The 18,435-nt window shown below is 41.3% G+C and overlaps 1 protein-coding gene across 1 annotated transcript in view; it reads right to left on the bottom strand.

Moving 5' to 3' along the window:
* LOC118230580 (exostosin-1) overlaps positions 1-18,435 on the bottom strand; it is a 177,641-nt gene that overhangs the window by 7,000 nt on the left and 152,206 nt on the right. The window contains exons 7-10 of the mRNA XM_035423707.1: positions 15,839-15,957; positions 14,982-15,077; positions 5,622-5,711; positions 421-581 (exon numbers count right to left, since the gene is read on the bottom strand). Coding sequence (XP_035279598.1) covers positions 421-581; positions 5,622-5,711; positions 14,982-15,077; positions 15,839-15,957 — 466 coding nt within the window. The remainder of the gene's footprint in view (positions 1-420; positions 582-5,621; positions 5,712-14,981; positions 15,078-15,838; positions 15,958-18,435) is intronic.

Genomic DNA, 18,435 nt, shown 5'->3' on the forward strand with positions numbered 1-18,435 from the left:
TCTCAAAACTATACTTCTTCAGAACGAGTGGAAACAAACAACAACAACAACAACAACAAAAAGATCTGAAAAGCCTGCACATAAAACCATCAGCGGCATGCGAACAGCCAGAGCGGGCCTCACATTTACACTAGCGACGAGGAGGGTGGAAACCTCTGCCACGGGCTTCTTCGCGCGCGCGGAAGGCTAATCGCACGCAGCCGCGATCGGCTGTAACTGACAGCATCCGGGGCCGCGAGCGGGAGAGATGTTAACGGATCGCCACGCGCCTTACAGGCTTTATATAGCCTCCTCCGCGCCGGAAAAATAATTGGCATGTGTTACTGTTTGGACAGTTTTTCTCTCTCTCTCTTTCCCGTCTGAAAGCTCCGCCGCTCGGGCCCCCGATGACGCGACGTTAGCGCCCGCGCGGCTACTCGCCTGTGGTAGAACGCCGCCCCGGTGAGCACCATGGAGTACTCGTTCGTCCACTTGGAGGTGTAGCCCCACCGCGCCTTGCCGCTGTCCCAGTAGTGACTGCGGGCCGGGTAGCCCACAATCCGGTCCGGGAAACTGTGCCAGACGATGAAGGCGAAGTCAACCTGTAGACAACATGCAAAATAACGATTTTTTTATTTATTTAAACACTAAACCCAACAACCTATAAGAATTCCATTAACCTGGAAATTATAGATAGCACTAAATGCTCTTTGACCTCTGGGATTTGTTCAGTAATGTTTTTCTCATTCTGAAATTTGCAGTTGATAGATGTAGGCAAATCCTATCCCTATATTGCAGATGAAATGCTGCTAAACTTATGCAGGAAGTCAGGGTCAGTCAGGATATGATCCAAACCTGTGGAGCATCACTGCACTGAGAGCTAGCTCTTTAGCTGGATGCACCAGATGGGAGCCATAAAAACATTGGCTGCCTCAGGACTATGCAGTACATGCCATTCAGTCACAGGGATCCGTGCCAATCTGCCATGCATCATTCCAGTTTTAGTGCGTGCAGCGAACACCGGAACGCAGTTCTTAATTAACTTTTTCTAAAAAGTTCTCTCCTCGTGAAACGCGAGTGAATTAAATGAGTCAATTTGATGCAGTAATCCAAACGGATGGATTCCAAGCTCAAGGCATGCCCAAGTCCATGAATCTGGTTATATCCGTCGTTAAATAAGATAATTCCGGAGTTTGACGTCAAAGGGTCAAAGGCCTCTTCACATTCAAAAGCTGCAGCCTCAGTTTTTTACTTCACAACATTTAACTGTTTAAATGTTAACACTGCTGTTTGTTACTGTAGATGGATGCTTTATGCTCTCCTACTGAGCACTGCTATTTCTGCATTTCATTCCTCTCCTCATAATATTTTCTGTGACAGCAAAATCAAAGTTTTGTTAAGAACAAACTATTCATGCCGATGCACTCTTTGCTCCAAACCACAGACTCCCGTGCCATGCTCTAGAGTTGGGGTGACAAATTAATCTAAATAACTGCCGGAGAATAGCTAGATGTCCAAAGCTTGACTCCTCAAAACATCTCAGAGAATCTGACTGACATGGCCTGGCTCAGCAACCACATGCTTTACTTATACGCTTATTCATGGCCTGTAAAAAAATTGCATTTTTCAAATTATTAAAACTATTTCATAAACATATCAAAACATGTCAGTTAGAGTTGATGGAATGTTTTAAAATGCTGCAAGGCTGTGTGGCCTCAATCAATCAGAATGAAACAATGTGGTGCCTTTACAGATTTTCTGCCGGAAAGAGTTTAGAAGGTTAGAAGGGTCTTTGGGCAACCTTCCACTGTGCTCCCTGATAGCTGTTACCTGCGCACACGATTGATGACATCATGCAAATGAATTAGCCCGTAGGAATTATGTTCTTATAATACCCTGATTGTGCTTCCCATCGTCGGCGTGAGAGGCTGCGATTTTCCTCATTCATAATGCGTCTCACTTAATTATGCATTTGAAACCCAGACCAAGACGAATGACGCCGCGCAGAGAGGATTGCCGTGACTGCAGAAAAGCCTTTCCAAGGGCAACACCGCGCACCAGCCGCGGGCAGGCTTGACTACGTTCTATCTCTTTATTTCTCCAAGCGCCATTGTCCACAAAATACCCACAGGCACAGCACCGGCCTACCCGCATAATGCCTTTACCTGTCGTTTGATATGTTCTGAAATGGATTTCCTGTAATTACCTGTCATTACCTGTCATTTCTTTTCTTCTGGAATAGATTTCCAGTCATTACCTGTCACTTCATTCACACTACATTCACAAGTAGATTTCCCAAAACGGGCGAAAGCACTAACGTAGTATACGTACTGCATAAGCAGTTGCTTTCATCCTTGAATTTTATCCTTCAATTTTTTTTTAAATGAATGAGAGGCAAAACAAACAAATTAATTTAGTGTCTTGATATATTTACTAGTTGTCATTTAAGGAGTTGTTGGTTTTTGATAATGCCAACAACTTACTCAGCTGAGATCCCGAGTCTTCCCTCTACAGGTTCAGCGGTTAAATGAGGAGCGTTTTTCTCCCGTCTGAAGACGAAGCTCCTGCCCGACTAGTTTACATAAATCTACATCTGACATTCACTCCTGTCTTCAAAACAATGATGCGATTAATGAGTCGAAACACTGCAATTAGAAATTCTACTCAATCACTGTTCCACACACGGTTGCAGCTACACGAAAAGTCCTTTTAAAAGGACTGAATTCTTGGACTTTCTCGTTCTTTTCAATGAAAATACTTATAGTGTTTAAAGGGCAATTGCCAAGACAGATTATTAAGCAGATAGGGGATTTGCAGAGACTGTTTTTGGATTAAAAATTGTAATTGTATTTTTCCAACAGCTGTCTGTGTTGCCTCTTAAATAGCCCTAGAAAACCTTTGCAACACAAGTCCTGTAATCTAGTGCAGCCATAAACGATAAGCGGACCCTCTGCTGGGCAAAGGTGAAAATGGACTCACCGCAATTACTAAAATAGCATGAGCCTGAATTATACATTACAGGTGTCTATCTTAAGGGGGTTTGCAATACATAACAGATTTCTACTTTACGTATGAAATCCTTGCGATGAAGTCATTTTGTGAGACTTTGGAATGAGAGGAGAAGCATGTACAATTTGCGCTTCCTCTTCCCTTACAAATTTTTGATACGATGACAAGATGACAAAAAAATCGGTGGATATGACTGGGCAAACTCACCATCACATAGGATAGGAACAGGGCAACTTCTCAACTGTGCCAGTACCTTCACAGTTTTTAAACTCTCATAGACCACTAAATGAAAATAGTTTCAAAATTATAATTATAATTATAAAATAATTATTTTAAATTGCTTTGTTAATCAATGTGGCATTCACATTTTTAATATCAGCACGTAGAAGTTCATGATGACGGCATTGTGAATCAGCTGCAATAGTACCCGCTGTCCAGGAAACAAGATATGTGGAAACAATGCATGTAATTCAGGCTTTATACTGGCATATTATTAGTTTGTATCTTAATTAGGCATGAATAAATTTAGGTGTTCAGGTTTTATGTTATTATACTAATAATCACTATTTGAGCATGTATTTCCTGTCTATGTACATGCAGTATTTTTACTAATTGTGTTTTTAGACACACTGTAATGGAATAAACTTACAATATGGCCTAACATCCAATGAACATAACTACATGGCAATCCTGTGTGGTAAAATCTGATACTGAGAAGCAAAAAAAATCCCTGAAGAGATAAATTTAAGATCATTCATTGCCATACCATTCATTATGAAACATGCATTGAAATGGCGACTTGAGGTTGATTTCATTACACAAAGCAAATACGTGTCCAAAAGATGATGACATTTTTGCCCTGCCATTATGCATTAGGGATAAAATTGGCCCATTGCCTTTATGTGAGAAAACAATAAACAATGTAATAAGTCTGATTAAAGGCAGAACATTCAACATCTGGATACAACTCCTACCATGTGTTTCCAAACAGACACATAGCCTCACAATGTCCAATACCGAAAAGACCAAACTTGTTTGAAACTTTTGATTAAAAAAAAAGAAAATGTAATCCCTCCTCTTAAATTTCATCTTTAATTCAGTTCATTTAGTTTTTATTTCACGACTGTCAGCGAAAGAAACCGCTCAAGTAGTTCGTGATTTTTTCTTTTTACAACACTGAACCTTAATCACGCCGCGGCTGCACACTGTGACATTCTGATGACCATCCGTAGGTTCGTGCGCTGGAGTTAATGGCTTTCTCCAGCCTCCTGATTGCCTGAGACAACTCGGGCCTTCATTAGTCTTCATTGCAATGCCAGGTGGTGAGTGCACGTTTTTTATTATTTTTTTTTTGAATTGCCACCATAGTCTAAGAATTTGCATTTCATAGCAAGATAAGACGCACTCGGGGGCCACGTTAAGAGAACGCATGCATTTGAAATGTTATGTCCGGCAGAATTAACTGCCTTGGATTTCGGAATTAACAGCAAATAATTTTTTTTTTTATTGTCAGGATTAATCAGTAATCATTAGGAGTGACACAAAAATGGCATGGGTTTGTGTCTTAGTACTGCTTTGTACGAAGTACTAAGTACATATTAGTACTTCCGTATGTTGTTTGGACCGATGGGGTTGAGAGATGCACATAGATTTAGTTCTTGCGCAGTCAGAAACAGGCCTGCTTGCCCAATTGTGGATCAGTATTAGAAATGCCAAAGAAACACAGGACAGCTTCCAAATGCACAGGTTCAGCAGAGACCCAACGAAGGAAAGACTCCACCTGACATCTGCCAAGTCAGCACCACGCCCTTATTTCTCTGGGTTTAGAGACTAACGTTCATGCTGATCAAGGCCTTTGCATGAAAAGTACAGTGTGTGTGTGTGTGTGTGTGTGTGTGTGTGTGTGTGTGTGTGTGAACCAGTCACACCGCATCCTCCTCAAAGGCTTGTCAGTCCAATGTTTTCTTTTCAATAACATGTCAGGAGAGACTGAATGAAATGCATTTTGTTCGTGGAAAACCTGAGGTATCCTGTTGAGACATTGTAAAAACTTTGGACTAAACTCAATCAACATTTGTCATTTGGGTTATAATGTAAGTTTTTTTTTTTGTTTGTTTTCTTTTGTTTTTTTGCCAAACTAATTTAGCAGATCATTTGCTAAAATGTTTGTGAAGAAAAAAAAAAACTATCACTCACATGTAATTTGAAATAAGAGTTGAGGACACATAATATAGTCCAAACCTTCGACAGAGATGCTGTGCTATCACACATTTGGTGAAAAACACAAATGTGTGATTGAATTAAGTTGGTGGGAGCAGTTAAAAAGAGCTCCAGGAGCTTGCTTACTCTGCAGTTTGTAAATATCAACGAATCGAGAAGACAATTCACACAGAACAAGAAAATATAGCATGTTATGTGTACTAGTAAATGAACCATTCACCAGAAAAAGTGGAAAGAGGGAAGTCCAGAAATGCCAATGAGAAAAGGTGTTATTTGACTGTGACTTGATACACTTATGAAATAAGGACTATATTTTAATAGATTTGCTGGAATGTATCTGAAAGTCAAGCATTCAGAATTAACCGCAATTGGTTGATTGGGCTGGTGGAATTACAGTAGCAATGAAACCGTACCTCATTGGTTGACAATACGGAGTCTTCATCCAGACTCAGAACGGCATCTGTGAGGATAACATCGTGGGGGAAAAAGCGTCCACTCATTGTCTGAAAGGAAAGATATTTAGGTCATGTGACTAACTGTCATTTCATTAAAAAAAAAAAAATTTAAGTTCAAATGGGGTTGATTGGCCTATTCATATATGCCCCACATACAAAACGTCAGAGATGGCTGTCATCCAATCAATTGCAAAAGCAACAATTCAAATGAATGCCTTTAGCGTTTATTAAAATGACATTGATTGATGATGTCATTGCACACAAATGTGTAATGCACACAGCGCAGTTCCAGTTAGTTTTGAAAAGGTTTGGCCCCGCTGCACCTCTTCCCTTCTGAGAAGTGTGTTCAGTGAATAAATCTGGATAGCAATAGATTTTATTATCTTATTAAGACACCCTGAGCATAACTCTAACCTTTTCAACTCCCTATTTCAAAGATGAATGTGTTTCTTTCCCCCTGTCTTGCTGCTCGTCTGTGAAATGCGTTCCTCTGTTCTTTGTATTCTAATATTCCGGTCACGTACGTCTGGAATGCGCGCCTTGTCAGGGGTTTTATTCAAATAAAATAAAAAAACACTCACAAATGTGTCTTTTTCACCAGACTTTTCATGTTTGTGCTTTTAAAACTATAACGCTATCAGAAATACCACTCATAAAGACAATATGGAGTCCAACAGAAGCCCTTCATTGGATGATCAAATGGATAAGCTGGTCACGCTGAAAGAAAATCCTTTTGATGCAAAATATAAAATTTTATAGACTAAGATGAAGTCAGGAATGAAGTGTCAGAACAAAGGATTCGTTTCTTATGCTCTTCTTGTGTTTCTTGAGGCAAACGTCAGGGTGTTGGTACATAGTAAAGTGTCCAGTTTTAAACCTATGAGTCCAATAGGGACATCGTACCATATATACTCTGTATGAGTTGATTTAACACCGGAAATTTTACTGTGTACATGTTGTAACCTAGGTGACGGTAGCAGTGTTACATGATGATCCAAGAACAGGAATCTTTAGTTGGCAATCATTATTTTAAGTCTGGTAAATTCCAGCTTGCTGTCTGCTTTTCAAGTCCTTCGCATAAAAGTAAATTCCCTTTATTTTTAGCAAGACAAATTTTCTTGATGTTGCAGTGGTGTAAAATAATAATTAAAAAGAATCATAAGAATAGCACTGCCATCCATCTATTATGAAACGTGTTTCTCCCCAGTCATAGTGTTTTCTGGGGGGTGAACTGATCCAGCTTTTAAAAAGACACTTTTGTTAGCTGAACATCAGCATTTCTGTGAAGGTTTTTTTTTTTATGTTCTATAATCCCTGAACCACCACATAGGCCTGAACACATAACAGTCAGCATTCTCTATCAGAGAACCCATTCAACATTCCTTCCAGGAGGCTGACAGGCCTTGTGGCGTAATTGAAAGCTTTGCAATAACGCGACGAACTCGACACAATGCTAAGGGGGTTAATGCGCTGGATCTCTTTTACTGGGTCTCTCTCTCTCTCTCTCTCTCTTCTTTTCTCCTCTCTTTCTCTTGCCTGAACAAAAAAAAAAAAAAAAAAAGAAAAAAAAATTTCATCAATTCAAGGAAGTTATCGACAGGAACCTGTTGACTTGGAGATTAGCCGCCGCCGGTCCGCCCGCGGAGAAGAGCTGGGTGGGCGTGGCCGGCTATCGACGGAGAGGCCGTCATCGGCGGCGAAGTGACGCCGGAGCGCTATCGACTTGCGTCGGCGCGGCCTAATGGGGCCTTTTCAGCGCTCGCTTTATTTCCCATCGCCTTAAATATCCCCTGCCCAACGTGTCACGGCAGGACAATGCAGACAGAGGCGGAACAGCGGGGAGGAAGCACTCGGCGACTCCAGGCAGACGAGAGCTTCTTTAATGTTTCTTTTCAGAAAACACTTACTGGCAGAGGGAGCTTGATTAGACCGAGGATATCTTGAGAAGTGTCACGTGGAACAATGTCAGGAAAGTGCGTTCAGAGCAGAAAAGAGCCTTTGTTTTCCGAGCACTTATTAGACACCGAAATCAACAATTTTCCGGGCTTGTGAGTAATGGCCGGACCTGACTCATGAACCATTAGCAACACAATGGGTCATAATTGGAGATGAAGTGTTTTTCTGATATAGAAGCTCACACATGAGGGACTCTTTTAGTGGCTTTTTTTTTTTTTACACACATGTGCAGGTATACACACACACATTAAACCACACAGTTATTGACTGAATGGTCAAAATACTTTCAAAACAGACAAAAGAAAATTTCTTATAACCATTTCTAGATATTTCTAATATAATACAGGGGTTTCAACAGGGTTTCGTGTAAACAACTCCATTTCGCTGACGAAGATAAGACGGCAAAATATTTGAATCTTTTAGCTTCATCCAAACTAAAAATATTGCGTGTGGATTAAAAAAAAAAAAAAGTAGTACATTAAAAAGAGGAAAAGAAAAACTGTATAAAAAAGGCTCTAATCCCTAGATGGATCACCCAATATGGATGTAAATACCCTCAATAAATGCTGACAGTCTGCACTTTATCCTCATATTTATTGTTTTATTTCAAATCCAATGTGCTGGAGTCAAAACATCAAAAATACTAATACTTCTGCATTTAACTGTATAAAAAATAACATATTATTAGTACAATGACTTAATGAAATGTAATCTTAATGACATTTAATATCTAAGGTCATTTGTGAGCTTTTGTGTAATATCCGGCCCGCTGTGTTGCTCCTGCTAACTCTAATGGCGGAAACGCGGCTCTCACAATGGCTAAGACCACCCACGCCAGCCAGCGCGCTCACCACACCAGGGTTGTGCAGGACTGTGTCAGCTAGCAGCGCTAACTTGGCACGCGAGATAAAGCTTATTAAAGGCCTGCTGCTACTGTTGATACGGAGCGCGTCCCCCCCCTTTTGATCCACCCCGGGCCTCCCTTCAGATTGCGTGGCGGACCTCAGACGCGTGCGTCTCTTCTGGGAAGGTTTGTCCTTCACTCGGCACATCTCTTTTTATCCCCAGATCTTTGCGCCCCTCCCCCCCTGGCGCTGTGACAGCACCCATCATCCTGGCTGAGTTCCTATAAATGGTCCTGGTGTGACGCAGGGCCACAGGCTTCTGATCTCTTAGGCCACTTTCCATGTCTTACTACCCCCACTCTGCCCTCTCCCCCATTCACCCCCCCCCCCCCCCCCCCCCCCCAGGTGAAAATAACACACTGGCCCCCTTCCAATCCGTCAATCCCAGCAGCCCCCTCACTCCCAGACACCTGTCAATCAACAGAGCGGCCTTCTGCCTGACTGAGAGGCGCGGCAAGTTTTTTTAAAGGGGGACAGTGACGTCACGCGCACTGCTGGAAACGATGCTATCAATGCAAGACCTTGCAACGGCTCCGAGGAAAACTCTGCTAATTGCTTCGGCTTTTCATATTGCAAAAATACTGCCACTCTCCACTTCTCACTCCTCCTATCTCCTCCGCTCTCTCTCATGCTGGTAATTGAGGGGAAATATATGCCTTTTTCACAGCAGAGCAGTTTCTCAGGAGCTGTTAAAAACAATGTGAAGGCCCGGCGTGAGCATTTCTTCATCCATGCTAATATTTAATCACACAGCAATGTTCATTAAGGGAAGCACATTTCACAGCCTCCATGTCATCACGCTTCTCTGACCCAGCCTGCTTGCTGCTCGGTCTCGTCTGGTGCTGGGAAACTCAACAGTTTGAAAGCAAGTCCCGATTACCAAGGATTCATACGATTCCAAAACAATTACAGAGCATGATGCATACATTTTCCAAAAAGCGCCAACATAATGCAACCTCTTTCAATTATTCTTTGGGTAGTGGTCAAAGGTACCACCAAAGCAAAGTAAAAACAATGGCTGGAAAACAATAAAATTAATTTGACATTTTAGCTACAATTAACTGAAGTAAAACTCAAATTATTTTTTTACAGTGCGAAGTAAGCATAAAAAAAACCTTGAGTTTTCGTATCTTTCTGTGTTTACATATCTTATTGTGACAAGCCATCTGCAAGCTGATAAAAAGATACCAAACTATTGGGTTTAATTTGTGCTAAATAAAATTCGAACAGCAAGTGGGGTGTCTTGCCCCTACAAAAAAAACTGCCTGTGTACAGTCATATACTGCCTGTAGCCTTTATCCCTATGGATCCTCCTGCTAACTTCAATCTCAGCTTGGCTGGAAGACAGAATCATTCCAGAGGGAATTCTGTGCTTGTGGCCTCTTCGGCCCACATAAATAATGTATGATAGACCAGACACAGTACAGTCACAGGTAAACCATAAATTTGACTGCTCCCTTCCTGTCCTGCTCCTGTTGCACAGGTGTCTATGAAAATACCCCATCATTTGCTTTGTTTTGCAAATAAACACATAAACCATTTCTCTGTGACCCTTAATCTGTAGAACAAAAGATTCAACTTGACCTTGACAACAACACAACACAACTTATTCATTTTTTATTGAAAATAATGAAATGTGAAGTAAATAAAAATCTTTTAAAAAATTTTTTTATTGCACACCAAATCAGTGGAAAAATGTAAAAATGTACCAGCAGGTAGAAGATGTGGGGGCGGTGCTGAAGATTAAAGTGGAATGAACCTTTTAAGAACCATCGAAAATAGCCTTTTTGACAAATACCGTATATATCAATTGGGGTCAAATGCAAATTGATTAAATCAATTTTCAAGGTTGAACTGACAACTCTAAATCAGGAGCTGAAACTGATAATTAGTTTTGGAAAAGGCAGACACAAGCAATAACCCTTACAGTGACCCTAATTCATTCTTTTTGGGATGTGGCCATTGAAACAGTAAAAAATGAAAGCCTGCAATGGACTATGCTAATTTATGTAAACACATTGATTTTTAAACTGACATAAATAATTTATTCAAATATAAGAGAAGGTGTCCTATATGCACATGGAGGTGGTTCTAATCTGTTTTGTGAAACAAAAGTTTCACAAAAAGTATCTTTCTTGCTTGTAAGTGCATCTATGGCACAAGAATAATATTTAAGAAGGTGAATTTATTTCAAATGTTTCTATTTTGTATCAGGCGTACTTGCTTGCTTCAGCATTTTGAATTGCATGCTATAAATCCCGAACTCAAGCCCCTTGCCTGTCTGCCAGCCATAGCTTTTCATTAAAGTGAGTGGAGTAATTCATAATCCTTTTGGAAGAAAAGCAACTCTTTTTCCTGTAAATAACTCTCTGGGCAGACACCAAGAACCACATAGAAAAATGTCCTGTGGGTTTATCAACAGGCGATCTGCGCACATTTACAATTTCAAGTTCTACACAAAGGGTTATCAGTGAACCGATTAATCAATAAAGGAAGTCATTGATCAATCAATGCTTTGTTATGAATATTATTGTTATTTCTTTTTACTGTTTCAATATGAGATGACTTTGTGCACCACAGGACAGCATGCCTTGATATGCTTATTCTTTGCTAATCTCTCCACTGGCGATAATATATGGAGGAGGGAAGAGACAGAAAGGTGTTAATGAGAGTGTCTGCCCCTTCCCAACCCCGACTGAAGCAACACCCACACACACCTGTGAGCGTGCACCCAGAAACGCTGAGAGATCGCACATGCATTCCACCCACTTCTCTGAAGACCAAATTACTGTAAAATCTCATGTACTGTATAAGGTGCATCTGTGCACCCCGTGCACCCTTACCCCTGTCCCCTGCCCCCTGCCTCGCCCCTGTTGAGACAACACGTTCAGGAAACACCGCAGTAGGACTCTGACATCCTCTGCGCTCGCTGCTATAAAAGCTGTCCTTTTTTCTCCTTGAGGAAACCCATAAAATAGACACATTGGATGTTATAGCGTATACCGAACCACAATACAGCGGCTTAACTGTGACTCCAAGGCGCACACTAATTCTCAGAACTCAGTGTAATAACCTCGAGGTCAGAAATTACAGACAAGCACAAACGCAAGTAAATCTTGTAAGACACCACAGTGGGTGTTTAAAAAACCACAAGAAAAAATCTGGCTACTGAACATGGTCCGGCATTAAAAGGATGAATTTGACACAGAAATCGGTGAAAAACGGATTTCAAAAACATAAAATGAGGTACATTTATATGGTTATCGTTGGGTTCATCAGTTCCCATCGATAGGCCGTGGGTCGCCAGTGGACAGCGGACCCCTCAATTAGAAACCGACGGGTGCTTGGGGCGGGAAGCCGGACGGCCGGAACAAAGGTGCGAGAAACGGCCTCACTGTCGGGCGAATAACCGGAGCGATCCGTAGCGTGAGCTGAGGGTCAACTTAATTAGCCTTCAAACGCCGGAGTAAAATGAGCCCCCCCCCCCCCCCCCCCCCGATTGTTAGATGTGTTACCGCTCGTGCCTCAGGAGGGGAAGCGCGAGGAAAATCGATGATGTTATAGCTCAGAATTTAATCGAACGCTGCCGCTAACCTCTGGCCGGGCTGATCAGTGTTTCCACCGCGTCTTTGTTTTTCCATGGAAATGAGAATAAGATACTTTTTTTTTTTTTTTTCTCGTCGCGGGCACTTTTATGACTATGGTATTTCTCCCTTAACCCGAATGTGTGTTAAGACTGCAGGCTGCATTAATTGAATTAATGTTGCTTCCTCCTTTAAATGAGGCAGCAAAAATATTGGCATAAAAAACTCCAAAAGAATTAAAAATGCACGTACAAGCGCAGAGAATAATGTATTTTCACTATGGGTTGGTATGAGGTCAAAAAACAATAATAGTGACATATAGAAAAGATAAAATATTTATGCATTTATCAGACCGCTGTATCCTTAGCGATGTACTGTAAAGCGTTGCCAATCCTACGATTCATGTAGACTCCAGTTTATTAGAACAGTTCAATTTTTACTGACGAGAAAAGGCAACTCAGCCCTCACCATTTGCCCAGAGACCACCGAGTATCCAGCACTGCACCAACCCTCAGGGTCTCTGCCATAACAACATGGTCTGGCAAGCAGTTCCATACACTGACAACTCTCTTTGTGAAAAGGCTTCCTGATAACCATGCGGAATTTAACCACAGCTCATGTGCTCCCTTGTTCTACTGCCAGAATCCCACCTGAAAAATCTTTCATTGTTCTCTTTAATATCTTTAATAAACAGACAGACCTCAATCAAATCCTCCCCTTCATCTCTCTTTGCTAAGCCCGGAGAGATTAATTATCACACAGTGAGTCTTTCCTCGTACATTTCACACCAGGAACCAATTTAGTTACACTCTTTTGTACTTTTTTTAAGAGCTTCTGCATCTACTGTATCTCGCAGTGCGTGGAAACCAGAAACGCAAAGAATACTCTCTAAAGCGAATACTCTTGCTGACAAGAACTTCAAGAGTCCAGTGCTCTAACTTCTGCACTTTCCCCAGCCTGTGGAAAAAAAGCAGTAATATGATAGTTCAAAAATTATGTTAAGCCCTTTAGCAGAAACCTCTTTTAATTCCTCAGATACTGGGAAAGCAATCTCACAGGGGGCCAGGCACACCACCTCACTGCTCTCCCTGAAGCAAGAACAGGCAAACAATGCCAAGATATGCAAAGGTTTCCCCTCTCTGTTTCTTCAGAAAGCCCTTGGATTTAGTTTGATTGGACCCTTTGACTACTCAGTTTCCATGTGGCAGGTTTTTTTTATGGTTCTGGAACGATGCGAGTAAAAAAAACAAAACAAGTACACTTAAGCAGCTGTCTTGTTGCGCAAGTAAACTCCGAGCAAACAGTAAAAAGACCTGAGATTTCTTTTTTAAAAAGACATTTAATGCGATTGTGGAAGCACGTCGTTATACGTCCACAAGTGCACCGTTACATGGAAACACAGGAAAACAAGTAGGAAATAGGCCCGAGGAATTTTGGAGAGAAAAAAACTTGCTGCTGAGTTGAGTGGATGCACTGGCGTCGCTAGTGCGCTACGTGGGAAGCGCTGCGTTTTGTGCAACGGCCAGACGCACAGAAACCACACAGCCCCGATTGGGATTCCCGAGCTCCGAGCTCAAGCTGCGCTACCAGCTAAAAATTAATTGAACGTCCCCAAACGGAGAACTTCTGAAGAAATCAGCCATTATGGCTCTTGAGAGCCCTTCTCTTCAAGTGCACATGGGGACTCGCTTCTGAACAGTGTTGCTGGCAAGCATAGCAAATGGTACGTGAAGCCAGAAAAAGGAAAAAAGACTTGCATTTGGAATAAGTATATTGCACAAAAAACATGCAAGACACTTTTAAAGCATTGAAATAATCAGTTATAGGTAGAGCCTTGATGTACTCATTTCACAGAAATTTATTTTGAAAAACAATAAGCATGTTGATATGGCGATCACCGTACCGATACTTGGATATGTAAAGTTACGATACCTTGCCATATCGATAGTTTGAACACAGCCCTAATAGACATTGAATCTACTCATCCTCTGTTTTGTAAATCATCCAGTAAATATTAAAATAAGAATTGAATACCTCCATTTACCTACACCACTTTGCTGACTTGTGGTTAGAGTGTCAGGCCAGAAGGTTGTGAGTTTGATGCCCTGCCAAATTTCTCCAATAGGCCTTGTAAACAATTCTGCTCTCTTCTTGGCATTATGAGTTAAAACATTGGACTGGGGTAATGGCCCATCAATATCCCATTAAATATATATTAAAATAGTTTGCTGCTTAACACCATTAAACCAAGAAAAGCCAACTGATCTTAAAGTGCTGTCTACATTATGCTAGAAAGTTCAAAAGTTTCTTTCCAGAATGTTTTCATAGCCTGTAGACTACAGACAGATGAATGTGCATTTAAAATCTGAATTTATGTTCTTGAAAAACACATAACACATGAAACATTGCTGCTGATGCATGAAATAACTCCAAAAACATAATAAACATAATAAATGGCAGATCAATGGCATGCTAGTCCTGATAACTAATAGACAGAGGTGGTGAGATTAAAATACTAGGCAGTCCAGTATTATTCAACTCTAACAATAGTACCAAGAGTCCAATAGGGGCCATTTGTAGGAGTTGATTTAACACTGAACATTTTACTCTCTACTCTCGTGATTTGCACAAATGGCCAATGCTAGATTAACCAGGATCTTCCTTTCCTCCTTGTCGCCGTTTCCGGTACGTTCTTTTGCCGTTCCTGCATCGCCATCCCCGACCCTTGGCCGCGAAATTCCGCACCGATGTGAGAGACCAACCGCAGCTGCGCCTAACCCACGCACAGCGGCGAGGGCGAAACAGGCCGGCGCCTCAGGCGGGGGAGCACCGCGGGGCGCTGATCCCGGCGACGCACGGCTGAGCGCCCTTACCTTCCTTTCTCCCTCGATGACTGTGATAGGCACTGAGGTGGAGGGCCACTTGCTCTTCGGCGGTAAGGGCTTGTCGCAATTCCACAGCACTATTATCTGGGGGGGGGGGGGGGGGGGGGGGGGGACAAGGTAGCCCTCTATTAGATAAATCAATACCGTATTGACTTTCTTTCAGCTGCAAATGTGAACACTTCAAGAGAATATGTCCTTTAGCCATTTCTAATCAAAACCTAATGGAAATCATTATCAGCAAAACTACCAAAGGGTGAATCGTGACAGATCACAGGACTCTATATTCAGCTCTTAATATGCCCGTTTATGTCTCATTACTTAAGGCAATAAAAGGATATTAATTGTGGCTTGTAATCATACTGTAACATAATACTGATTATAATGCTTAATAAATGCTGTGCATCTCATCTAAATATTCAAGTGTGTATTCATTATGTAGTATAACTAAATATGGGCATTATAATACACAATGACCCTTGCCACAATAAACAGGTTTATAATGCATTATATACAGTATATGAATTTCATAGACAGCATTACTATAAATACTATATGTACATGCACTGGCTGCCTATACCAGTGCTTTCCTGGATTTCACATTCAGTTCACACATTTTCAGTCCATATTTTTTTTCTTTCAAGCTTCACTCAAATGTTGCGGATAAAACTGTGCAAGCCTGCTTCTCTGAGCTTTGAAGTTCTGCGCGTGGCGAGATTTCGGTCTGAAACACCGTAACGGCCTCCGTCGCGCTGGCTTTCCAAGTTGCGCCGTCAGCACCGAAGCGCCGTCTCCCCCCCATCCCCCCCCCCCCCCCTCCGTCTGGGCGACGCAGTCCGAGCCCGTACCTGCGCACAGAACTTGGATTTGGCAACGGCGATGATCAGCTTGACGACGGGCTGCAGCTGGTACTGGAGCGGGGTCACAGCCTGGATGACCGCGGTGAACTCCTGCGACGGGCTTTTACCTGGAACGGCACGGTGAGACACGCGCCGGCGGCGTATGAATACCCATAAACTCCATAACGCCCGGCCGGGCAGATGGACTGCTAAAAGCATTCCAATCAATCTCCCTGACACGGGCGCTGCCCTCTGCCTCTCCCGTGTGCCGCGCCCTTCTTCCATTAGAAGATCTACTCTCCGGACGGTTGCTGAAGAAACACAGTTCCCCAACGTTCAGCTTTTTGGAAGTGCACGTCGGTGTAGATTTTTTTATTTCTTACTTGTAATGGAGGGGGTGGTCAAGTTCCTAAAACCAATGCCAAAATTTTGGAATTAAAAAAAAATTCCGTTAACACGTTTATTAACTGTGGAGATGCTATGTGAAAAGTTTAAGCAGTCATGGACTCACAATATGGAGTCAACCTAGAAGGACAATATTCGATGTTCTTCAAGTAAAACAACATATTATACATTAAACCGTTTCATAATTTTCAGATCACATTAGATGTTTCCTCTTTCCTTTTTGAACACAAATACTCACAAAATATCATTGGACTGCAAAACAATGAAAACCAGAACATAAAATAATCAGGATACATCTGAGGTGGGTGAATCACACAATAATATATGAACAAGCAAAAGGTTTATGTTGAAAGACAGAGGAAAAATATTTGAAGCTTCAATGTTCCTACACATTTGTGAAGGTTTCAAAAAAGGAGAACAGAAAAGGGAAAAAAGGAAAATATTTTCAGTTCCTCCAAGGAACTCTCAAGCATTGATCCACCTTCACTTGATTTACTTTCGTTTGTTCCGCTTCACAGTCACATTTTCCAGAATATCTGAATCCATTGGTCTTAATGTACAAGAACTGCACAGCCGAACACAGAAAACCGCAGAAGGCTGAGACGGTTATTATTGTACATCGTGGTCTCTCACAGTGGACAAGAAGCCATCTTGGATGTCTGTCCTGTACATTTGCCAGTAAATTGCCCTGAGCACACTGAGTTGGGTGAGGCAGTGCAGTGGGTTTCAGTCCCATATTACTCCTATAAACAGTCCTATAGGAGCAGGGTTCAGTCAGAGAGGTGTCTGACAGAGGAACGTCATCAGAGTTCACACACAGAACCTCGTTAAGATTGAAAAAGGCACTCTCGCCTCCCAGAAAAAATGTTCCGAGGTAATTAAATAAAACCAAGCGTACGGCCTGTAATAACCATCTCAAGCAATAGTCGCAATCTGGAGCATTTTCTAGACTCATCCGTAACAGAGCCCAGACCGTAGCCAATCGGAGGCTGACTGAAAATAACCCCAGAGTGCAGGGCTGTACGATTTCCAAGCTGCGTAGAAATACAACTTTGTCCTTGCTGTGACCTTGAAAGTAATTTAAAGTAATGAGATGCAAGGAGATCTAGCCACAAGGGTCAACTTGTCACATAATGTTTCATAATCTCATCTTTTTTTTTTAAGTTTTTTTTTTTTATCATAAAGTGTTCTAATCCCCACCACTAAGAGTAGGGCCCTACATTTAAACATATACTAAGAATAACTGTACACTGGAAAAAAAAGTAAAATACAAGAAATTATACCATTCAGGTAGTACACCAGCTGCAAGAGAATAAATCAAGGACTTATTGCAGAAATTATAAAGATATGAAGCAACACACAGCAGGCTTAATGAATTGGTGAATTATGCACCAAATTACATTTATACTGCTAATTTATAGTATAAATTATATAGTAATAAATACCTTGATGCCTTTCAAGTGTAGTCTCGCAGGACAAAGTGAGATTTAATATTGCTAATTAAAGCCATGCATATCAACAGCTCATTTATCTAAATTAAGATTATGTTCTGCAAAACTATTTTAATTATATCCAAAACACATGTGAACAAGAACATTCAAGCAATACAAATTAGTGCTTACTACAGGGGAGCTACAAAAATCTTTTAGCTCTCCTGTAGTAATTTGCAGACATTGCATTTAGCTGTAACAATTCACATTCATTGATGCACTTTTAATTCTCTAAAATGGCTTTATAGCAGGCGATTAAATTCACAAAGAGTAAGATTAAAAAGCCCTCAGGGAATTATGAAAAAAATATTAAAAATCACATCATAGAAAGGTTTAATGTGTCAATGAAACAATGGCAATAGATTACCAATGACGCATGACATAAGTACATCCAAAAAGACAGGTTTTTTTAAAAGTCACAGGAAGTTTTTAAACCAGCGATAACTCTTCCTCACTACCAAAATGGTGGAAAGTGAAACTAATAAAACTTTGTGTTTGATTGGCATTCATGACATTCAAGACAAGTTATTCATTCAGGACCCGTGGTGTTGATTTAATATGGCGGCATAAAACATGCAGCTTGTTCCCCCTATTCCACAGCTCCACTGGGGACGACAAGCATCCGTCTGAGTTATTGTTTCATTCAAATTCTCCTGCTTATGGGACAACAGCGCATTTATTGCAGAGAGCTTAATCGCGCACCAAACAGAA

The sequence above is a fragment of the Anguilla anguilla genome, chromosome 6 (assembly GCF_013347855.1).
Source record: "Anguilla anguilla isolate fAngAng1 chromosome 6, fAngAng1.pri, whole genome shotgun sequence".
NCBI classification, from domain to species: domain Eukaryota; kingdom Metazoa; phylum Chordata; class Actinopteri; order Anguilliformes; family Anguillidae; genus Anguilla; species Anguilla anguilla.